At 28.7% G+C, this 24,823-nt stretch overlaps 1 protein-coding gene across 1 annotated transcript in view; it reads left to right on the top strand.

Moving 5' to 3' along the window:
• The window catches only part of LOC145833525 (phosphatidylinositol 3,4,5-trisphosphate-dependent Rac exchanger 2 protein-like), a 35,023-nt gene that overhangs the window by 5,039 nt on the left and 5,161 nt on the right, over positions 1-24,823 (top strand). The window contains exons 4-34 of the mRNA XM_082940697.1: positions 1,000-1,161; positions 1,684-1,826; positions 2,559-2,701; positions 3,441-3,617; positions 8,883-9,021; positions 9,872-9,972; positions 10,422-10,575; positions 10,815-10,972; positions 11,489-11,637; positions 11,907-12,002; positions 14,564-14,712; positions 15,147-15,291; positions 15,543-15,692; positions 15,931-16,056; positions 16,270-16,431; positions 16,569-16,691; positions 16,925-17,027; positions 17,305-17,494; positions 18,305-18,413; positions 18,574-18,643; positions 19,291-19,354; positions 19,553-19,659; positions 19,855-19,967; positions 20,238-20,353; positions 21,685-21,833; positions 22,000-22,112; positions 22,578-22,679; positions 22,774-22,876; positions 23,523-23,666; positions 24,120-24,301; positions 24,542-24,726. Of these exons, the coding sequence (XP_082796823.1) occupies positions 1,000-1,161; positions 1,684-1,826; positions 2,559-2,701; positions 3,441-3,617; positions 8,883-9,021; positions 9,872-9,972; positions 10,422-10,575; positions 10,815-10,972; positions 11,489-11,637; positions 11,907-12,002; positions 14,564-14,712; positions 15,147-15,291; positions 15,543-15,692; positions 15,931-16,056; positions 16,270-16,431; positions 16,569-16,691; positions 16,925-17,027; positions 17,305-17,494; positions 18,305-18,413; positions 18,574-18,643; positions 19,291-19,354; positions 19,553-19,659; positions 19,855-19,967; positions 20,238-20,353; positions 21,685-21,833; positions 22,000-22,112; positions 22,578-22,679; positions 22,774-22,876; positions 23,523-23,666; positions 24,120-24,301; positions 24,542-24,726 (4,127 nt within the window). The remainder of the gene's footprint in view (positions 1-999; positions 1,162-1,683; positions 1,827-2,558; positions 2,702-3,440; positions 3,618-8,882; positions 9,022-9,871; positions 9,973-10,421; positions 10,576-10,814; positions 10,973-11,488; positions 11,638-11,906; positions 12,003-14,563; positions 14,713-15,146; positions 15,292-15,542; positions 15,693-15,930; positions 16,057-16,269; positions 16,432-16,568; positions 16,692-16,924; positions 17,028-17,304; positions 17,495-18,304; positions 18,414-18,573; positions 18,644-19,290; positions 19,355-19,552; positions 19,660-19,854; positions 19,968-20,237; positions 20,354-21,684; positions 21,834-21,999; positions 22,113-22,577; positions 22,680-22,773; positions 22,877-23,522; positions 23,667-24,119; positions 24,302-24,541; positions 24,727-24,823) is intronic.

Raw genomic sequence — 24,823 nt, 5'->3', positions numbered from 1 at the left:
CTTCAATAACTTCATAAGAATTTATACTCAAAAAGTACGCAATTAATGTAGCGCACCGCTGTAGTATAACCTTATGGCAGATTATTATAAAGTCTACAAAAATACGTCACGCTTAAAGAAAAATTAAACAATTTTATAATTTTTTTTTTATGCGATATTGTTAAGACTACTGCTAGTTTTCTGAACTTTATTTTTGTAAACATACAAGATGAGCGTGTCGGCCTATGAGAAATAAACTTTGTTTGTGATTTTTATTTTAAACAAATACAATCAAATGAATTAAATTTAAAAAGTATACTTTTAAATATTTTACAAATTTGTAATAAACTGTAATAACAGTTATAAAGTTGGTCTATTTTAACTTCTGTGTAACTTTATTAAAATTATGTGCAATGAAGTGTTGTTATCACTGTTGTATTGTATATTAAAGAGATTGATATTTTTTTTTGTAAATAAAACAGATACTTTCGTTTTATTGAATATATTAATTTTTAAAGATATAAAGTTTACTATGAGTAATAAAAACGATTTTTATTTAGTAAGTTTGCATTTTTGCAAGCATAAGTAATTCTAATGAAATTTATACTTTTATTTAATTGTTTAATTTTGTAACATATAAATATTTTTTAAAACAGTTAACGAACTTATTTTACTTAGTAAATTTATTTCAATTATATTACTTATAAAAAGTTTTTTTATAGCTAACTACAAAAGTTTTAATTATGAGGATTTTTTGAGAAAAAATTTGCGCACCCCCTGACCAAAATACCACGCTACGCCACTGATTCACACTCGTACTTTTTTTACACATTGCTAATGCTACTACAATTTAAAAATAAAAACCCAGTCTTAAATAAAGCTTTTTGAAAGCATCTACTAACAAGAACACTATATTCCTATAAAAACTTTAAGTTTACCTGTTCATTATTTTAATTTAAATTGCTTTATAACGTTCTTAAAAAAAACGTTTCAGAGTAAAATAAAAGTTTTAAATGGCAGAGTTTGCTGAAGCACACTCCGTCGGATCACCCGGATCACGATCACATCAAGGAAGCGCTTCTTCTTGTTGAGGAAGTTTGCAACGGAGCAAATGAGGCCAAGAGGCAGTTCGAGTACCTTGAAGAAATTGAACAAATTCAAAGTACAATCAGTAACTGGGAGGTTTGTGTTTTTGGCAGATATTCTAAATATTGAACTTGTGTCTGACGTTGCTTATAATGCAGCTAATAATGCTATGTATAAAAGTTGTATTTCATTAAAAAACGTAAATTTTGTTTAGTAAATAATATGGAAGTAAAATTTAAAATTGGTAGGTAAAGTGTTACGAATCCCAAAAACTATAATAAATCTATAATAAAGCAATGCAACTGATTTTTTTTATTGTGTAGTTTAAAACGAACACGTTTAGTATGTAAATTGTAATTTATACCTGGAAAATTGTATATTTTTAATGTTTGTTTTCAAACTACGTGCTAAGTTTACTGAGCTAAATTCATAGAACAGTTTACTTATGTTTTATAATGACTTTCATGCATTAATGTCTTCATAACAAATTTTAAAACTACATTTAAAAAGTTACAAGGTTATTTGAAAAAAAAAAACATTAAAACTTCTTAATTAATCTATCATCATACGCAGCCGTACATTTTTGATATTTCGTTTTAATGTTGTTCGTGACAACAGGGTGCCAGATTGGCTGACACATGCACGAGACTGATCAAGCAAGGAGAGCTCAACAAAGATTCAGCCGATCATGTTCAAAAAAGAAAATTCTTTTTGTTCGACAACTTGCTCGTTTACTGCTCTAAAAAATCAAACACTCAAAAGTACTTTTTTTGACTTTTTTTTGTAACACAAAACTTTATGCTTTGTTTTAATTTGTCAGAGCAGTTGTTTTAAATCTTACATTAGTTTAAAGCTCATGAAAATTTAAACACCTAATAATACTAGAATCATTAAGAATACTTGACTACTAGCTATCTTATACAAATTATATCCATGTAGTTAAGTAAGATAGAACATAGTTTTGGTACAAAAAATAAGTATGTCAAAATTCTTCTATTGTACTAAAAACAAAACTATAAATTTACTAAAGTTAATCAACAAAAACAAAAAAGTAGCTAAAGAAAAAATTAAACAAAATTAGAAAAAAAAAACTCTAGTAAAATCTTTGATTTAGACATTAATATATTCGACAACTATAGCAGTTAATTAAGTTTAAACTTCTTAAACAACATTGTATATTAATGATAAAAAATAAGAATATTTACTTTTTACTATACTGTTTAAAAAAACATTTTATTTTCTTAACAATAAAACCAATAGAAATTACCTGTTACTATAAAGTTGTGAATTTTAATAAATGTTTTTAATAGAATATCTAAGGTTCTAGTAAGTGAGCCTAAAATATCCTTAATTAGAAAAATACTATAGAACTTTATATAATAATTTATTTAATAACGATAAAGTTGTCAATAACAATAAAGTTGCGTAATTTAAACTTTTAAAGGTATCGAAACGAAAAAAAAACAAAAGTAAAATTTTTTATTTCAACACAGGTTCATTGACCGCCAAAACACTTTGAAAATAGGAAGTGGTGGGACTATTGAGCGGAGGAGACGGTCAGTTAGGAAGAAGTGGGACTTCAAAGGAAGAATCGCCACCGAAAAAATGCAAATTGAAAACACGGAAGGCGAAATCGGTTTGTCTTGCAAAGATTTTTTTCTTAAGCTACATAAAATCAATTTTCTGCAATAAGTAGGCACTAAAAAAAAAATTACAACAAAAACTTAAAAGCACTGATATCTTCATAGATGTATTGTTTTTATGTTTAAAATATTGAGTTTAATTTTAAATATTTATATAAAATGCATTACTAAATATTTAAGCTACAGTTGAGATTAAAAGAAGAGTTTTATAAAAAATTTTACAAAAAAACTTTAGTTCAAAAAAAACTGTAGTTTATGTTTTTGTAAATTTTTAAAATCATTTTAGTAGGTAAACATTATATTAATTATAAACAGGAATACATAAACAGTAGCAAAATAAATTACATTGTAAATACTTTATATTTTTGTACAAAGAAAACATTTAAAAATAAGTATTAAAGTTTTTTACTGTTTTGTTTAGACTAAAGTTATAAAAACATTTTAATAAGTAAATGTTGTTTACTTTTGACATAGAAGTATAAATTGAATTAGTTAATGAAAATAGTTCAAATTGTTATCTAGTGAGTCTTTGAACAAAACCAAAACTTTAAATGTTGTTGTTTTACATAATGAATGTTGAAAAAAACAAGAGAATATTTTTAATTTTGAAGTTATACACTGTGAAGTATATTGTAATGTACATTTTAAAACTAAGTACTTCTAACTTGAAATAAGAAAAATAAGACTTTAAGATTCGTATATTTTTATGTTTAAACTCTAACATTTTTTCAGTTATTACTTCTTCGAGAGTTATTAATTCAAAGCTCACCGAATACAAGAGGAGCTATCCGTATGCATGGAAAATACACAACTCAGCGAAAAATAAGTGGTTTACACTTAGTGCCACGACTAAACAAGAAAAAAATGAATGGCTCTCAAAGTTTGCTGAGGAAAGAGACTTGAGAAAAAGTAATTTAGTAGTTAATGATTGTTTAAAAATATTACAAAATGCTGACCCAAAAGCTGTTATATTAAGTGATCTACCGGATCCACTACTTAAGATCTGGCCGGTCCCGATCCTAAATGTTTTAAGTTTTATCTAGTTTCAACAAACTTATAAAACTTAATTATTAAATACCATTAATTAGCAAAAAGTATTATTGTCAAATAGTACACAGTGTTATTGTCTAAATGTTTTATTTGAACACTACGAAAAAGAACGTTGTAAAAAAACAAAAAGTCTACCTATGCGAAATCTCAGTTTAAATGTTTAATTTAAAGCTACTTATACTACTAATTTTGAATTTTGTACTTTTATGACGTAAAATAAAATTAAATTAAATGTTACAATGATTAAAAAAAATAACGAACTTTTTTTATGATAGGTTTTACACTAGAATTTTACTTACAGTAACTTCTTTAGCAACTGTTTACATTTAAAAAAGTAAGAAATTTAGTGAATAGCACTTACTCATATCACCGCCCTTGAGCTACAAAGAAATTTTTTCAAGTCTTGATGAATAAATTAAAGTTTTTCGCCGGTTTTTAGAAGCAATCGATTTCGCTTTTGTTAGTACAAATTACCAGCTTTAGAAAATAACCTTTACAAATAAATAGAAGACGTTGGTGCCAAAAGATACCTTATTTAAAACTTTGCAAGATGTGTGTATTTTTTCTTGTCTGAGTTCTACCTAGACAAGACCTCAGCTTCTGTAGCTACTTCAAAAAATATTTTTTTTTCAGCTAAAAAGCATTAAATGCTATCTCAATTTCCTGATCAACTGAAGCTTGTTGCTCACTTTCGTGAGTGTTTGCACTTCTTTCCGATTTAAATTTAAAATAGAACAACAAAGAATTTCTGGGAACATAATTTGTAGGTATTTGAGATTAGGTTTATTAGACGGTATTAGAGGAACTGGACCACTTTAACCAGTCTCACGACAACTATGATTTTTACTTGTGATTTCAACAGCCTTACAACCCTCTGTTTGAGATTAGCAGGGAAAAAGTCAAGTCGATACCGTAGATCAACATCTGTTGTGAGTAAAAACAAGTCGTTATCATGAAGGTTTATCCGTGTGTTGTTATTAGTAGTATAAAACCTTCTTTCGAAAACATCTTCTATATTTTCGGCTAGGGTTGCAAAGGTTGTATAATTATTTGATCTAGACCTGGTGAACTATTAGCTTTATGATTATAACACTTTTTTAGTTCTGCTGCATGCGGGATTATTTTTGACAGCAATGCCTAGTTTTTACTACACTTCTGATTTTATATGTAAAAAGGTTCGAGCAGTTCATTAATGAGGCTTACAAGTTTCCATACACCAGGTATAAGAATACTTTTGGGTTTAAACTTGTTGTATACCTATGTAATTCCGGACACTTTTTTTAGTTTTTCTAATGTTTTCAGCGTTAGTTAGGTTAAGTTTTACGTTGTTTCAACATGTTACACAAGTAACAAGGCTTTTGCATTGACACTGATGAACCTAAAGTGACCTGGATTTTTCTAGTTTCTAGCACGCTGTAGAAGAATGGTTGAAGTGTCCAAGAGTTTTACGGACCTTCGCTATTAACATACTTATGTTACTTTCTGAAAACAGTGCATCTTTAATTATCACTTAAAGCGTGTGAATAAAAACATGGTGCTGATGAGACTTGTAAATGTCACTTGTAAATGACAAAAACGAAGCTTCTAATAACTCAGCTTGTATTTTTATCTTAAAATTTCATAAGTCTGAGAAAACATTGTATCAGTGAAGTGGGTGGGTGTCACTTTTGCACGAGCGTCACTTTTACACGAAAGGTCACTTTTGCACGAGGGGACACTTTTGCACGAGCGTCACTTAGCACGAAGGGACACTTTTGCACGGATTTATCTTTACACGGCGACATTTTTCACGATGACAATTTTTCACGGCAGCATTGTTGCGTAACGATACCTTTGCACAACGTCACATTTTTACGGTGACGTTTTTGCACAGCGACATTTTGGCACGATGACTTTTTTGCACGGAACATAACTTTTGCATGCAGGCCGATTAAAAGTTTTTTTTTAGCTAGTACCAAATCTGTAACACAAAAAGAAACTAAAAACTAAAATTTTATAACATACTTATGTTAAAGACAAAAAATAAAAGATATAAAATCTTAAACAGTAAAAGTTAACGTTAGCAACAAAGTAACGAAAGTATAAAACAAAATTATTTATAAAAGATTCATACCAGGGACACAAAACTTAATTTATTTAGAAACTAAGTTAAAATTATTTACTAGGGTTTTATTTTTATTTGTTTTACCTGAGCCAATTGTAATTTTTTTTTAAGGAATATTGTTAAGTTTTGTTCGACTAGTAAATTTTTTTTCTCATCTGCGAAAAGACTAATTTTGCTGCTAAGATCAACTTTTGAAGCTATAGTATTTAGAAACTCTTTAAAATAACTAAACAGAGCTATGAACTTTGTATTGCGAAAATGTTTTAATTTTTTCAAATGGAGAGACAATGTTAAAAGCTTTTACTCTGTATAGATAACTTAGTAGACTTATTGCTTAGAAAAGATACCAACCAAGAGTATTAGCAATCTAGTTATTGAAAACAGAACGTTCAAAATTATAGCAGTTTTATAATCAAAGTTAAAGTCATGAATTGCTATTTTATTGCTCTTTTTATTCTCACGCTAAATTAAAAATTAAAACTTTTCATATAACTGAAAAATAAACATCAAGTAAAATCTGAAATACCTTTACACTTCATGAATTAACTAAATCTTTTTATTTTTGATTTAGCAGTTGCTTTAAAACTAAAATATATTTAAAATATTTGTTTAACAACTTTATAATGCTAATTCTAACATCTTGAGAACATAAGTAAAAAATCAGTCTCAAGATTCGTTTTGTAAAGCCCTACTAAATCAAGTTTGTATTTATGTTTAAAAATTAACGAAATTCAGATTACTTTTATTCAAAGTGTTCAAAATTGTTTTAAATAAAATTTTAAAAAACTGTGTTTATCTAGTTTATTTAAATTAAGATTATAAATATGAATTAATGAATTGTGCTACGTTATTATTATGTTCTACGTAAAACTTCAAATAAAAACTTTGTATTAAAATTTCATTAAAAAACTACCACATTTTATTCATTCAAAACAACTTCGTTTAAAGCAAATATAATTAAAGTAGAAAAATAAATAGCTTAATTTATCTAAATTTTTATCTGAGAAAATAAAAAATAGAAGCGTGCAAAAGTAAAGCTCCGTTCAAAATTGACTAATTGTTTAAAATTTTAGCAGTTCATAAGTATATCGTGAAAATATAACGCCGTGCGAAAGCGACTCTTTGCAAAAATTTCGTTATGCAAATGTAACATCGGGCAAAAGTTTTGACGTGTAAAAATGTCGCCGCGTAAAGTTAACGACCGTGCAAAAACGTCTCCTCGTGCAAAATTGACCCTGCGTGCAAAAGAGTCGCCGTGAAAAAGTGTCACATCGTGCAAAATTGAACCTGCGTGCAAAAGAGTCGCCGTGAAAAAGTGTCACATCGTGCAAAAGTGACCCTCCGTGCAAAAGAGTCGCCGTGAAAAAATGTCCCATCGTGCAGAAGTGACCCTTCGTTCAAAAGTGACGCCGTGCAAAAGTCGTGTCGTGCATAAGTGACCCTGCGTGTAAAAGTGTCACTTCGTGCAGAAGTGACCCTTCGTCAAAAAATGACGCTCATGCAAAAGTGTCTCTTCGTGCAAAAGTGACGCTCGTTACAAATTGACCCATTCTCAAGTGAAGTACTTAGTGCTCGGATTCAAGTAACCTGACTCTAAAGCAGCCAACAGGTGTATGAAACCTTGATTGCTAGTAATTGAATACGGTTGGTTGTCCATAGCAATCATGTTAACAATTTTTTTAATGAAATTTGATTGCTTTTTGATCGTTTATTTACCATTGTTTAACAGGGCGATAACACTCAATACTAGCTTGGTTCATTGCTTTTAGCTTCCTTTGTTTCGAGCTGTGGACGAACTATTGCTGACTGCTTTATTGGATGATAATGATGATTTTCTAGCCTCTAAAATTTCTCTTTGATCTTTTGAATTCAAATGCTTTAGTAAAGAAGAAGTGCTGTACGAACTAGCATTACCTCTTTTACTGAGTTTATTGTAAAAACAGCAAATTGAACAACAAGGGTCTTCCTCACTTACGTTGGAAATTTCCATGCAATGACATTTTTAACTAAAAAGAAATATACTGTGTAACTGTTAGAAATTAGTTTTATTAAAAATAATATGATTGGTCTTATATTTCTACAGCGTAGTCATTCTTTTTGTCAAAGAAACTATTCCGAGTCATCTTGAGTTTTATCAGATGCTTTAAATCGTTTTTCTAACTTTTCAAAAGTATTAAAACTAAATTTTTTATCATTAAATATGGTTATAAGAAATTGAACTATAAGAATTTGAGTTCAACCAAGTGTTACTTAAGTAAAAACTAGAATATATATTTTCTTAAATTTACAAAGCTATCTTGAATTATTCTGAGTATCCTGACCGTGTGTAAACCCAGTTTCTAATTCATATTTAAAAAAAGAACCAAATCATATTTCCTTAAATTTATTATAATTGAAATAGCAAAAATTTCCTTCTCCAAAACTTCTTGAGCTTGCATCAAAAGTAGATTAAGTAATGGTCATAATTAAGATGAGAACTTAATAACTTTTTGATAAACTACTGTTTGTACCTGCATTTTTACAACAAATGATTGACTAAATAAAGTTTAATTAGTCTGTTTCGCTTGACTAATTATATATATATATATTAAATATTCAAACCACAACAATCTAAGTATATAACTGAAAACAACTTATTGCGTAAAACAAAGTCTTTTCAAACTAACTGGATCCGGACACGGCCAAATTTCAGCTAGAGTCCGGCCGGATCCGGTTCCAAGCAAAAGAAAGCTGTTTCCGGGCGGTTCCGGTTTCAAATCTATTACAGTAGATCACTAGTTGTTTTAGTGTTTTTGAAACAAAAATTAGCTGAATGATTTTTTTGGTTTATACTAATTGCCTATTGTGAGCTATCGTTAACTTTTTGTTACGACTAAGAAAACTAAAAAGTTCATACCGTGTTTATTAAGATACCGTTTATACAGTTGTTTAAAAGAATTAGTTATGATGATACTCTGAATCTAAACGCTAAAAGAATTTCACATTAATATAAGTTAACTAAAGCTGCATACTATATACAGAGATGAAGGCTTGTAATCGTGATTCACTAGATATGATGCAAACTCGTGGTAGAGACATTCACTTTAGAGCTCGGATGGCCGGCATTTTGAAAACTAACACGTCATTTCTTAAAACCCACAAAAACTCTTTCTTTGGGAGGTAGTTATTTGTTTTTTTTTTCACTTTTATGAACATTGTAATGTCATTAGTCTCAAAGAATGCTCAAAGAACAAGTACTAAAGTATTTAAATTTGTTTTTATGGATTATTAAATTTTTTTTTTAAGTTTGTTACACTATTTCATAAACACTTAATTTAGTTTTTGTTAGCATGTCTAGATTTATTTTGATTAATACTTGGTTTGTTTAAATAAACTACACACTTTCTGATATTTAAAATCTCAAAATAGTTCATACAACAAAAGAAAAGTCTAATATTTTATTAAGATAATTTATGCTTCAATTTTATTGTTGCGTGGATACTTTCAAGCTGACGTTTATGTACTTTGTCTGAAAACAATTTAATTACTATAAAACTTTTACTACCTACCTAACGCTTTAAAAACTGATATTTATACCCTATGTTTTCTAAAATGTTACAGGGCTGCCACAAACCTAGAATCCTAGAAAAGCCTGAAATTTGACAATGTAGGCTAAAAAATTCCTAAAAAACTGGAATTTTAAACAATTTTAACATGTTAAGTAGTAAAATTTTGATTTGACACGAAAAACCTATCATATAAAGCAAAATAGTTTGTCATCATCAAAAACTGTTTTAATTAAAAAATACATTTAAAGAAGCTGTAAGATATATATCTAATGTCGTTACACTACTTAACACATTTACTTACCTTAAAATTATTTTAAAAATAAAAATATACCCAAAAACGTGTACTTTTTAAAACATGAAAGAAATTCAGAAAACCAAGAGGAAATTTCTCAAAAACTTGTGGCAAGCCTGCTTATCTCTTACTAATGCTATGATAACAAGTACTTGTAAATTTATTACAGCGAATTTGTTGACTTTTTGAAAAGTAGCAAAGACGCATCTACTGAAGAAGAAGCCATCGTGCTTGGGCAAGAATTGCTGGATTGTGGAATAATTCACCATGGTATATATTACATAAATGTATTTAAAGTTTTCAAGTAGTTTGCTTTTACCATTAAAAAGTATCATTTAGTTTATTCACATATATAGTTTTATACTTAATTGGCTTTGGAAAAAAAATAACTGAAAAAGTTATTATCTATGTAACTTTTTTATCACCACTAGACTTTGTTTAATTTTATGAACGTAATATTTTGGAGTTTATATTTTTTAGGAATGTATAAATTTATTTTATCTTAATTTTGTAAATGTCTGTGAAACTTTTTTTTATCAAGAACTTAAATAAAGGTTTGGAAATTAAAGTTTATAATATGCATTAAACGCAGTTTTGTATATAAAAAATACTTTCATTGTGCTTTAAACATATATATTCTTTTTTACTCTTGAATTTTTTTTTTCTGACAAAAATTTTAATCACCAGTCAACATAAAACAATACACTTTTTATACTCAGTGAGCGACAAGTGCAACTTTAAGAACGACTCGACCCTGTTCTGCTTCAGATACGATGACGGAACCTACAAGGGGTTGAGTAAGGCTCAGGAGGTCGTGGCGAGAGGAATTCAGATCTACCACAGATTGCACAGCTTGTACAATCCTCTTATAAAGTTTTTTTTTAATAAGTATAACATTTTAGTGTTCTACAGAAATATTAATTAATTAAGAAAATTCAGGTCGATGTATTGTTTGTTTATACTAATTTGTTTTTTAAAACTTGCAAACACTATACGAATTTATATGAGTAAGCACGCTAACAGACTTTAACTTTAAACCTTGATATCAACTTAGCTTAGTATTATTATTTATATTGTTTAACAATACGTATAACTAAAATTAAAACTCACAGGAAAAGTATGCTCATAGTGGGTAAGTTTAACAAGCACAAGAATGCTTTTGAAAGCAAGAAGTTTATAGACTGGCTGGTTGAAAACAAAGATGTAACAGGAAAAAAAGAAGCAATTGAGCTCTGCACCACTTTGCACGAATTCGGTTTACTACGCCATGGTAAGTAGTACATAAAGCATTAAAAAATGTTATTAACCTTTTTTAATGGTAGAATTTAATTTTATTTACTGATATTTGACACCGTGAAACAAAACCTTAAAAATCGATCTAAAAATATTAACGCTTAATGGTTTAAGGTAGTTGTTAGTATTAAGAACTTACCTTTTTATGTATAAAAAAAATTAACATGTTTTTATCATTATTTATTTAAGTAATACAACTATTTTTAGCGGTAAGCATAAAAAGTTTAAATAGGTCCGTTTAAGTTAATTATAAAACTTTTTAACATTTAAATTAATTAAAAAAATAGTGGAATACTCATCTTAATATTTGTATACATGACATGACACTAAACTGTATCCTGATGTATGACTCGATAACCGAAAGGTTTTGTCGTACACCAGGTCCTTATACCATTTTTTTGCGTTCAATAAACAGCACAATCAATAATTTGGAATACTCAAGTTATTCAATAACCTAAGCATAAATTTGTAAAAAAGTAAGTTTTACTTGCAGTAGAAGGCAAGTTGGACTTCAAGTACGATAACTCATTATTGAGGTTTCGTCCTGATGAAAAAGCTTATGATCCCAGAAAAGCTAAGAAGGCTTCGAATGGTCACGACTTTCAAATGATAGATAGTTGTCTAACTAAAACCATAATACTTGTTAGTTTATTATAAGCGTGGTTTTAGTTTAGTGAAAAGCAAGTTGTTTTTAATTTTAAACTTATGAAGTTTATTAAAGTTTTTAAAACATATTAGGATGAATTTAGTTTACTTTTTGTAGTTCGATTAAACTTTCTGACAATTTTTTCAAACTTTAATTTCTAAAGTTTAATAGAAAAAGGTAATAAGAAAATTACAAATTTTAAAAATAATTTAGATATTGTTTGTTAGAAAAATAACAATAGTTTCGAATACTTTTGTAAATTTAGCAAAATGAAGAAGGAATTAGTTCATGGGGGTTTGAAGCAAAATATAGAGGAGGAAATGTTTATGCTGAAAATATAAAAATCGGTGGCCAAGCCCATGTTAGTTGATCCTAAATTTCAAGGTCTCTTAAAAATATAAAATGATATTCTTATTGATTCAAAATACATTTATTACCAAATGTTGTTTTTGTTTATTTAATAAGCTAGTAGAAAATTTATTTGTAAGCTAACTTTTGTAAAACTTAGTCTTATTTCGTTTTTACAAGTAGATTAAAAACAACTGAGTAACAGTTGTACATTGTAAGTTTTTGATTTTGAGCAGCAATAATAAAACTTAAAGGTATATGTATATTTTATTATAATATTAATCATCTACTATAATTTATTATAATTTTAATTTAGTTGTTTCTTATTTTCGAAAATTTTTGGAAAATATATTTTGTTAAACAAGACATTTTAAGCTATGTCACAACTAGTGATGTACCGGACCCGGATCCGGACTTTTTTTTCAAATTACAATCCGGCCGGAACCGGATCCGGACTATTTTTTCAAAATAGAATCCGGCCGGAACCGGATCCGGACTTTTTTTTTCAAATTAGAGTCCGGCCGGAACCGGATCCGGACTTTTTTTTCAAATTAGAATCCGGCCGGATCCGGATATCAGACAAAAATGGCAATATCCGGCCGGACCCGGACCCGGATAGTGAGTCCGGTACATCACTAGAATAAACTAGCCTGAGTCAAAATGAAGTTTTTAAAAACTGAAAAAAAAAACTTTAATCTAATAATTAGTAGAACAGCTAGCCACAAGGTTTACAAATTTAGGTGTTGTTTACAACTAAAAATCTGAAATAAAGTTCTTGAACAAAATACACTAGAAAATTACAAAATATTGAAAACTGGATCAGCTCAAACTCATTCAAAATCTAAAAGAAAACTAGCCTGAGTTTTTATAAAAAACTAAACTAGCCTGAGGCAGTTCAAGATTTTCTAAAATTCCAAAAAAATTTCAAACTAGCAGGGTTGCCACTGTTTAAGTTAATAAAACTAGCTAGAGTGAGTATAAACAAGCCTGAGTCAGAATGAGGTTTTTAAAAACTGAAAAAATTACTTTAATCTAATAATCAGTAGAACAGCTAGCATAGGTTGACAATTTGTTAGTAAAGTTGTGGAGTGATTGTGGTACACTAAACTTATTAGTACTACCCAACATAATTAAATCCTACCTTATTTAATTAATATCTAACAAATACTAAATTCTAACTGAGACTACGTTATGTAATGAGACACGACAGTTTTGAATGATGAATCTTTTATATTAAACACAACAAGAAATACTAGCATATACAAAATTATTAATTACTTTGGTAACACTTTAAAAAATGGAAGCTATTTAAATCTATATCAAAAGACTTAAAACAAAAAACTAAAAATTAAATAAAACTTTTAGTAAACAAGAAACTGTAAAATGTTTAATAATCTATTAAACTATAAACCTGGCTTAAATATTTAAATTATTAAACACCTGTTGAAATATTCACTTTTAAAACAAAACACTACTTACAATAAGCATTCACAAAGACGTTGATAATATTTTGTTTAAGATATTTTGTTGCTTCAAGCTACACACCAAACTAACTAACTGCTTACATATAAACTGCCTGTCATGTTCTAATGTTTTGTTGCATCAGTATTTAGTTTGAAACATTTCGTCATATGATTATCATTGACTCGTACATTCAACCGTATTAACTCTAAATATTCTCTGAGCTCAATTTTAAACAATAAATAATGCAAGTATTCATTCCAAAGTTTTCAATTTTACAACATATGTAAAGAGTAGCATTTCATGAAATGTTTATTTCATAGTTTAAATGTAAACACAAGTAATTTAGTCACGTGTACAAAATGAGCCAATCACGGTAGGTGTTTAATTTTAACTGCAGAAATGACTCTTATTAATTTACACAGGGTTTGTTTTTGAAAAAATACTTTTCAGTATACTCTTTTTTACTAACTAGATCCGTATCGGCCGGATCTCTGTTAGGATCCGGCCGGACCCGAATCGGGACTTTTTTTTCAAATTAGAATCCGGCCGGAACCGGACCCGGATTTTTTTTTCAAATTAGAGTCCGGCCGGAACCGGATCCGGACTTTTTTTTCAAATTCGAATCCGGCCGGATCCGGATATCAGACAAAAATGGCAATATCCGGCCGGACCCGGACCCGGATAGTGAGTCCGGTACATCACTAGTCACAACACGGCGTAAAAAAATTTATTTTAAAGTAAACAAAGTTCGAGTTTTTAAGGTAAAATATTTTGATAAGCCGTAATTTAGAAGTTAGTTTTAGTTTTATACTAATTTAAAGCCAACTAAAATCTAACTTGTTTAATAACTTTCAACTAAATGTAATTATTAAAATTAAACAAACCACAATCAGAGGTTATTTTGACACATGTTTCAGTGACTAAACGTATTATTTTTTCTTTAAATAATTTTTATTTTCTAAACTTTTCTTTTAGTTAGGACGTTCAGTTCTATCATTTTGTACAATTTTAATTTAAAAATATTTCTTAAATGTCTACTCAAATATTTTGAAATAACACACAGTTCAATTTAAGTATAACAACTTAATACTAATTCCGTTGATTTTTCAGGTGCAAGGTATGACGTCACAAGAGATAGTTTTGCTCAACAGCTTTTCAATGGCAAATCTGGCCAATCAATCGGAAGTAGACAAAGTAATCACTTTCGTCAGCAACAATCACAAACTTGTAATGATAACAATGAGAGCTGAAGCTGAACAGTAAGTTTATGTAAAATAAGTTTTGAAAAATAAAGGTAAAGTTCGTATTTAAGAAAAAAAAAATTCATTAAACTGAATTTTTAGTTTTAATCCAAAACTGTGTCACTCTTTTTCTTTAGATTGCAATTAAATCTTTTATTAACTTTTTTGTATGTATAAATATGATATAAGCTACTTGAATTCTTAGTTATAACAAATCTAATAGAGGTTTATGCTTAAAAGAAATGTTTTAACATTAGTACATACAGATTAAACTAAAAAAAAGTAGAAAATATTAATTAGACTATAATAAGAGATGATGTAATTTTATTTTTAAAATAATAAATCTCAGCATTAAACATTGAATCTGTTCAACTTATAATTACATACATATGATTATATATCAATAAGCATTTTAAGAAAAATCTTTCACTATAACTTCGAATGAAAACTAGAAACATCGAAATACGTCTACCAAACACATCGGAGGAAAAGCTGGGGTTTGAGTTGAGGTCAGCAATGCCTGCCATAGTTCATGACGTCATCAGTGGAAGTCAAGCGTGGAAGTCTGGACTTAGCAAGGGACAAACGATACTAACGGTAGGTGTTTCTAATTTAGTTTGTTCCTAGATTGTAAAAGTGGTATACTATCAAAATCCACCCGATCAAAATCCACCTGCGTTCTAAATCCAACGGATTTATTTTATATATTTTTTATACATTTATCACTATCACTGTTACCTTTAACCCTTACCCTCGATCGGTAAGCGGTTCTCCAATTTGACTGGGTGGATTTTGAACGTGTCCCGTAAAAGTATTGCTTATGATTTTTATTTGAGTTTTTTTTTCAGGTAAAACAGACAAACGTGGAGAAAGCACTTCACAAGGACGTAGGCAATATTATCAGAATAGCTCGGAAGAAAGCAGAGTGGCAACCCAAGTTGAATAAAAACAATGAGAAATCTGAAAACGACATGGAAGACTGTCAGCCGACTCTAGATGTACGTTTTTATTTTAAATCAATAAAATGATAATTTATAAACTTTACAGCTTAATAGTTTTTTAATTTCATGTGCTTCGAAAATTTTAGAATAAAGACGTTTAAATACGACTAAATTAACTTATTTGTTACGTTTATGTTCTAGTAAAACTATTTCAAAAAAAATTCAAATCTTATATGACATATAAAATTGTTATTAAATCAAGAAAAGTAATATGTAATTATAATCATAACAACAGCTAGTTGTAAGTAGCCGCCATTTGGAGCGAACTTGTATGTACCAGTTTACCAACATAAAGGATGAGAGAAACTTGGTAGTAGAAAAAACGTCTGAAAATCTTTTAATATTCGAACTGTCAGCAAAAGTTAGTGTTGAAAGATTTAAATCAAAAAAACTTCTTCTGGTTAAATCCAAATGAAAAATAAACTTTTAATCTTGCTTCTTATGTAAAGTTAGACATTTTTGTTTCTCTCTAACTATATAAGCGATTAAATAGTTGACTCAGCAAAGCTATTTAATAAAGATGTTTTGAATTCTTATGTTTCAACAATGCAGCAGTTTATAATTTTCTGTTTAGTTATTGGACGTGTTATCAGCCGAAGACGAGCGAGACTTGGAAGACTTGGAAGCTTTGGACGACATACAAGATCACATCAGTGAGAAAGTGAAGGTAGTTTACGACAGAAGGAAGCTGCTTAGAACGCAAACAATAACAAAGAGAGTTGAAAATTATAAAGAAGTAAGATAAGTTGTTACACATGTTTAAAAGAAAATTTATTGCATAATTTTTGAATAAGTAGTTTTGTTTTTGTAAATTTATCAAACAACTAGTTCAATTAAAAATCAGTTTGTTTTGTAATTATTTTCTTTAACTAGTACAAACGGAAGTTATCCATTGAAAACTTCTACTGGCCTTCATACAAGAAGTCTGTAGATGAGGTTTGTGGACCAAACGCCAGAGATTTTTGTCCAACTAACTGCCATGTCAATATGATTCAAGTTAGTATGTAATACAAACTTTGTAATACAAACTTTGTATGTAAGCTGCAAGCTGTTTAAAAAAAAATTTTTTTTTCTACACTATGTTAAGGCTATTTGAAATTTTTTCTCTTAAGCTAATTATAAACAATATTGTGAAGTCTTGCGGAGAAATTTTATAGTATAAGTTATTTAGTTTAATATATGAATAATAAAAGAATTTTAGAATAAAACATACAATATACTATTTTCAGGTTAGCCACGAAAAAGAATGGCAGGGAATCCGAGCTCCGTCGGTGCGTGGTTTGCAAAACTACACAAACCCTCTACAGCAGCCTGTCGAAGAATTTTTACCAAGTAATAAACTAAAAATTGTTTTTAATAGCACGATATAAACTATCAGCTTATCGTACTACTCATAGTTGATTTTGGAATCTTTGAAAGTAAAAAAAAATATACATGTTTCTAATAGTAAAAAAAACTCCCACATCACTTTTAGTTTTCTAAACTAACATATGTTTCTCTGAGTTTAACAACTTAACACAGTTCCAAAAAGTTGTAAATATCCATAAACATAATCAAATGTTTTTATAAACGTTTCAAAGCTTACTAAAAATTACACACTACTTTACAGGTGAAATAGAGCACACTCAGTACAGCGTCACCTGCATGGCCGCCCCCTCGGTTCGCACCAGGGGGAAGAACCACGGGTTGAGCGCGACGTTGGGGGGAGAGGACAACTGGGTGGACACCATGAGAAAAATGATGGTCAAGTTGGATTCCTCCGTCAGAGAAATGAAGCAGGCCCAGGCGGAGCTGAGCAGGTTTTATTTTGTTATACAGCTTTATTCAAAATAGCTTATAGACTTATAAGTCATTTATAGCGTTGATTAAATTTTATTATCGACAATCTACATATATCAATACAGCAGCTGTTTTAAGATGAGTGAAGTTGATAAAGCTGATACAGATAAGGTTTTTTGATCAAGCAAAAAATGAAATGTTTTTTTATTAAAAATACTGCTTGAGTTTTTCAAATTTTCAAATTTCAAGTTTGTTGTAAAACAGTTTAATAACAATTTCAAAAATTTATACTAGACAAAACAGCAAAAAAACTTTATATGAGTTTTAAAAACGTTACTTTATAAAGCTAAATGTTTTAAAAATAGAGAATTTTTAACAGCGAACTTGTACAAAGTATATTACAACTTAAAAAATGTGCGAATCACTATAGCTTGGATTTACTATTTAGTTATACTTAAGTATAAGTAACGCATGACAAAACTTTATTGATTTATAAGGCTAAAAGCATTATGCTGAACTAGAATATGAAAAGGTTAATATTCAAATCAAACATTTTTACTTACTTCTTTTTTTACTTAAAAACAATTAAAAGGAATTTTTGTATGAATTAAGTTAAGTTAAAAAGTTTTGTTATAATTTTTAAACAATTAGTTCTTGTTTGTAAAACTTTAAGTTTTAGATTTCGCACTTCAATTAAATTTGTAAAAAAAATAATTTAGTTGTAACAATATCTATGTTAGAACATGTTTTTATTTTCACTCCTTAGTTGAAAAAACAATTTTACGGCTTTAATAATTCTATATAAATTAAGAAAACAAATCTTATAACAGGATACTAGCAGAAGAAAAGCGAAGTTCCCTTAATAGCACAGCTACAGTAAGAAGCGAAGACTTGTGTTCACATTACTCCATATATTCCTCACTGAGACCTAAATCCCTTGTACGTGTTGAATATATGTGTTTTACTAAACATAAGTCATTTATTAAAAAAGTAGAACTTATAAACTTTAGGTCTATAATTTTTTTTGATTCATATTTATCATTAAATTGATAACATTGTTATGTACGTTATTATGTATTTTTTTATGATATTGTTCTAGATGAGCATGAGGTCAATAGCCAGCAGCATATCAACGGTGGATGAAGAAAGCCCTGCTTCACAAAACACAGGTTCGGTATTCTTATTAAGAAAAACGATTTGCTGTTAGTTTATAGTTTCCGTTTTTTTTTCAAAACTAAAATACAAAATTTCAGTAGGTGCACAAACAGAAGATGGGGAATTAGCTGAAGAAGGTAAACATTTTTTTCTGATTTAAGTTAAATGCAGTAAAAAATACTTATAATTGTAAAGTTTTATACATATACAACACTAAAAACTACGCTTAAGCCTAATATCAAACTTTAACGCTAAAAGTTATATTTTTTACTCTATCACTTTCAAAAAAAGTTTTTTGTAAAAGTTTCGAAAACCATAGGATTATTAACCAAACGGTGCTTTGTGGAGGGTAATGAAATACCAAGTAGAAATATAGTCGATCGAGATTCGTTAAAGAAATCACTTTTGCAAGGTTTTTACTTGTTTTATGATTACAAAAGTAAACATAAAATCGTTATGTTTTCTACAAATTTTTGTACGTAAAGCACAAAAAAAGAGATTTTAAGTAGTTAGTTTTACTTTTAGCTTTATACTTTAAATTATAAACTTTTTAACTTACGATGGCTTTTAAAAATGATAGCTGTTTTAGTTAACTTAAAGTTAATATCTTAGTTAGTTTTGAATCTTTGTTACGCAAACGTTTCTTAAAACTTTATAACAGATTTAGAAAGACATCCTATCATGAAAAATAAAGAAAACTACTGTTCTTCCCACAATTCACTCACGTTTGTTTTTTACTTGTATAAAAGAAAAAACCGATACTTAGAAACAAAATTTATATGCTTAACTTTTTTTCTACATTTAACAAGTTTACGTTGTTTTGCCAACATTTGGTATTTTAATCTACATTGTTTTTAAAATACTGACTAAATGCTTTTCAAACTTCTCGTAAAGAACTTTAGTGGATAATAAAACTTTATCAGATCTTCATCATCGTCTTCTACAATCAACGAAGGGATCAGCCCGACAAGAGTGGTGATGAGGAAGAGCAGACAGCACGAAAGACGCGGATCGAATGTGACATTTGCAAGTTTGTTAATTTTTAAAGCATTGATATAGTTATCAAAGTATATTTTTTATTCTAACTTATATATTTTTGACTAAAAATTGCTTTAATTTTTTACTTTAATTAAACTATTACCACATAAGCTGGAAAAAATGTATTAAAAAAAACTAAAATTTTGTATTAACCTTTTCAAGTTAGTTTAAAATACTGTTTTATAAGGTCAGGATGGTCTGACCAGTGGTGAAATAGGTCGTCTTTCCTTCCTTGAGTTCACTGTCACACAAGAAGGGTATGATGAAATACGGGGCTATCTCACCTTATTTCAACAAAAAGTTTTTTTTTTCTTTTAAAATACTTGTCTAGTAACTTAGATAACAAAGAAGTGTTGCTTTCTTTTGTAGTAAGCTACCTTAAAAACTAATACTTAATTTTGTACTGATGTTAACTTAAAAATCTTAATATGTTATCCTTTTTTTATCATGACACAAAACTTGTTTCGTAGAAAAAAAATAATTTTCAAAATTTCGCACTTTACGTGTTTAAGTTCACACATGTATGGACAAAAGTTCAAAATAATTCCTACCATTTTTTTTATTCATCAGGTCGAATCACTTCAACAAATAATCCAGCTTCCTGACATTATGAAAGTGTTCAAGCTGAGTGTTGATACTTACCCGGAAGGTGATTATATGCAACTTATGATGGACGCAGATATCATGTTCGTTTGAGTATAGCTTAGAACTTGGGTTGGCAACTTTTATAAGTCGCGGGCCATTTTTTATAGAAAAAATTGCTCGCGGTCCGATTTGTTTAGAAAAAAAAATGCGGGCTGCTGTTTTTTTTTTTGTTAAGTATAAAAACAAATATAAAAATATTATCTTTAAGCAATAATGTGACAAAACAAGCAATGATAGTGCTCTCGTATAAATTAAATTAAGACCCTAACTGTAGGTTTTTAAAAAACAAAAAAAAAATATCAAAAATAAAGTTTTTAGCTTAAAAGTACCTGTTAAGCCGCAAATTGTGGCTTTAATTGCCGTATTTGGCCCGAGGACTGCAGTTTGCCGACCCCTGACTTACAATGTACTATTTAAATTTTAAAGTTTTCGTTTAAAAGTTGTTTGAAAACAATTAGTCAAATGCTTGTTTGGATAGATACACAGTTTAAACATTTTGGTAATAAAGTTTTGTAAAAAAGTACTTTAAAGTTTTTTGTATGAGTTTATAGAATACCGTTTGATTTTTTTGAAAACAACATTATAATCAAATTTATGCTAACTGTTTTTTTTTCATTTGTCTAAACTTACATAACTTAAGCACTAAAAATGTTTAATTAAATATAGTTCTAGCAAATTTTGTTTTGTTCCAAAACAAAAAAAAAATTTAACCAAACTTGATTTAACATTTGTCGGAGTTTATTGTTTAAGCTTGATCTCTTTTGAAATGTGGGTAATTATAGTTGTTTCTAAGGCTAGTGTGGATTTGAAAATCATTATTTTTTACACATGAGTCTGTATTCGTTTGCTTCATTTTTAATCTATTTTTTAATTTTAATGTACGTTTAAACTTAGCAAAATACGTTTTTTATTGCACTACATTGTTGACTGAATGACTAGTTAAAATGAACGATTCTTAAAACAATGAAATATTAATATACATATGTATATATAAAATGTTGTTTTTTTGTACCATTAATGAAATTATTTTTTAATTAGTTTTTTAGATTTACCTTCTTCAAATTCACATGTTTATTTTAATTTAAAAAGAGTCATTTCTTAAAAGTATTTTTAACAATTTTAATCTTAATGCGTAGATGCTTCATTTAAGTATCCATCATACATAAAAGCTAGTTTTTTTTTCAAAATGAAGTCACATTATTTGAAACAAAATTCATTGTTTTACTTAAAATAATAAAACAAGTTTAAAGTTGCAGTTTTTCAATCAAAAAAAAAAGAATTTTTAAAAAATATTGCGTAAAAAAATTTTATTACCATGACAGTGCACAAATAAAAAAAGAAGTCTGAAATAAAATCAATAAAACTTCAACAGATTCGATGCCTCAAAGTTTAAGAATGCTGTCGGTAGCTGTGTTAGTAGTGACGAACTTACTGAAGTTTTGGAAAAATCAGTCACGAAAATCGAAGGCTATTTGAAGGACATAAGAACCCAGCTTGTCTTGTGCGTAATGCTACATGAAGGTCGGTAGCTTTTTTATTATTATTAGTTAATTATATAAATTAAGTTCTTCGAGTTTAAAAAGATTTAATATAGCAAACTATATAAAAAACTTCTAAACTCTAAAATTTTCTGAAACTGGATATTTCTTAAAACTTTGAACTGAAAATGGCAAAATATAACTAACAGATACGAGAAGCGTGGAGAGACGTGATAAAGTACTCAGTCAGGCGCTCATATCTGCCATTTCTTCGTTCACCACTCAACTGAAAAGCTGCTTGTCTGATAACTTTAACAACAATGTGAGTTTCTTTTTGTTGTTATAAAAATGTTAAGGTTTATTAAAATTTTAAAATTTGTCCTTTAGTAATCTTGTTTTGTTTTTAAAATATTTTAACTGTATAACATGAGTTTTGACACTAACTAAATACTTTGTTACTAATTTCGATATAGTTAAAAGCCAACATTATTTATAAACACCTGATTCCATACATGTGAAAAGGCATTGCCTTGTTTACTCGAGCGTGAAATTATCAACTTAAAACAAACAAAAGTTTATACACTTCAGTGCCTAATCGTTATAACGGCTATCAGCATTTTGACGAGTATGCCCTGTTTAATTAAGTTATTGTTAAACTAAATATTTTTAAAGTTTAAAAATACACTGCACTAGCTACGATAATTTCATACATCTTTTTTTTCTTCTAATATTTTTATTTTTGTTGATTTTTGATATGTATCGGTTTACTTTAAAACTTTCAAATCAGATGTATAGGTACAAAAATCATGAATCTAGTTACAGTTGGTTGAACCAAATTGCAGAATGCGGAGTGCTTGTTTTGTTCAAAACAATGTTAAACCCTGACGAGGTAAGAACAATTAAGATACTAACATATCATTTAAAAAACTCTCATTATTTATAAACATACAAACTTATCAAAAATTGTTAATGATTGTTTTTAGGAAAACGAATGCTCTATGCTACAAGACTGTCGCGTCGGTGTTAACGATCTTGAAAAAGTGACAATTCAATTTAAGTCATCAGTAAATACAGATAAACTTAATGGTTTGTTTTAATAATAAAAAAGTCATAAATAGTTTAACAGTTTGTGTTATCTGTAAGTTGATTCAGAGCTACCAGTTTACTTTAAAAACTTATTAATTTCAAATAAATATTTTGATCTTATTTATTAAAAAACTTATATTTTATAATTTATAACGTTTCATTGTGTATTTAGATTTTATACAAGATAAAAACAATCTGTCTGATTTTCAAGATTAATTTTTCCGAATATAATGTTGAAATTGTTTTTTATAGTTCAAATTAAAACAAAACTAACGAAGAAATACATTATTTAGAAAAGAATAGTTTAGTATTTAGTGATGATTTTGCATTTTTAGTTGCATTTTAGAAAATTATTATAACCTCTAAAAATAACTAAACTATAGCGCTTTATAAACTAATTAAAAGCTTCTCAAATATTTTTGATTTTTCTCTGTTGTTATACTTTTTGACTTTTATAAAATTATTGTTTTGTTGTTAATATATTAAGCTGTTTAAGTACGACATAAGAACTCTAAAAAATTTGAAAAAGAGTCTTACTGTAATACTTTTTTCAGCTTTAACTATTCTTCATAAACAATCGTCAAGTATCTTTATCTTTCGTTCAACTCAAACAATTTTTTTTTAATCAATGATACAATAAAAACAGACGACGGAGTAGGTTATTCGATAGAAGGCAACAGGTGCTCCTTACGAGTGACAATCTACCTGAAGGAGCACTTGTTCGACAAACTGCCGCTGAAACTGCAGTCTGGTCGCGTGCTAAAACTTCGACCCGTGCTTATAAACCACGGTTGGTTGACATGTTATCAGTTGACATACGTTTTTAACAAAATAAGTAAACGTATACGAAAATTTCACGAAAAGGTTTACATAAAAAGTTAATTGATTTAAGTCTGTTTTTGAAGCTTAATTGTAATTTTTTTAAGGGTTAAAACTAGTTAAGCAAGAGTATTTTAGTTACAACAAGATAGTTAAAAGTTGATAAATTTAGCATATAAAAAAAATGTTTCTTAAGTATCAAAACTTTATTTTCGTGTTTTAACTTGAATTTATTATAGTGATTTTTTTTTAATTGACCAGAATAGTTGGTTGTTATTGAAAAATGTAAAGTATTACGAAAAAACAGCTCTGTAAATTGAAAAGTATTTCAAAACCTTGAATTCTAACTTGAGTTTAATTTAAAACTTACTTTTATAGTTGAAATACTTGACTAGACACTTCTTTAACTATTTTTATAACTAAGGTTTGGAAAATGTCGAGGGAAAAGTGTACGAGAACGATTTGACGATGCAGGACTTTATAAACACGATCAACAAGAAAGCTTCGAGGAATTTGCACAAATATTTTTACGACTTCAGAATTTTCCTGTATGAAATGGCGCGGCAAATTTCCGACAGAGTTGCTTGTCAAATGGCTAATGACAGGGTAAAAGAAAAAAAAATATTTAGTTAAAACTTGAACTTTATATGATAATATCATTAGGTCATCAAAAATAAAACTTGTTAAAAATTTGTGCCCTGGTTTTAAGCCGTTGTGCGTAAATCACTGAAAGTATAAAAACTAATAAAAGATAAACAAATTAAAAACGATCTGTGTGTTTTGGTTTTAGTTAAAAACAACTGACCAAACTTTGCAACAAGTAATCCGCAACTTCCGTTTCAACAGATCAACAGAGCAATAACAGCTCTCGCTGACTTGGGCGAGCTGTTCGAGAAACGGGCGGAGAGAAACAACGGAAAGTCCGGCGAAGACCTGTCGTCCCAGGGGTGCGGCATCCTCGCTCTCGCCTCGGAGTTCTGCTTCCGGGTCGGAGGCTGCCAAGTCATCGCCTGTGCCAACGGCGTTCAGAGGTGCAAAGTTGCAACAATTTTTTACAATAAAAAGAAACACCGTTGTTTTCGTTTGTAACTTGTTGTTTATTGAGCGATAAAAACAAAACCAGACAAA

The sequence above is a fragment of the Thalia democratica genome, chromosome 4 (genome assembly GCF_965202585.1).
Source record: "Thalia democratica chromosome 4, ktThaDemo2.hap1.1, whole genome shotgun sequence".
Lineage (NCBI taxonomy): Eukaryota > Metazoa > Chordata > Thaliacea > Salpida > Salpidae > Thalia > Thalia democratica.
Note: the sequence above shows the minus strand (reverse complement) of the source record. Positions and strands in the feature narration are given on the sequence as shown.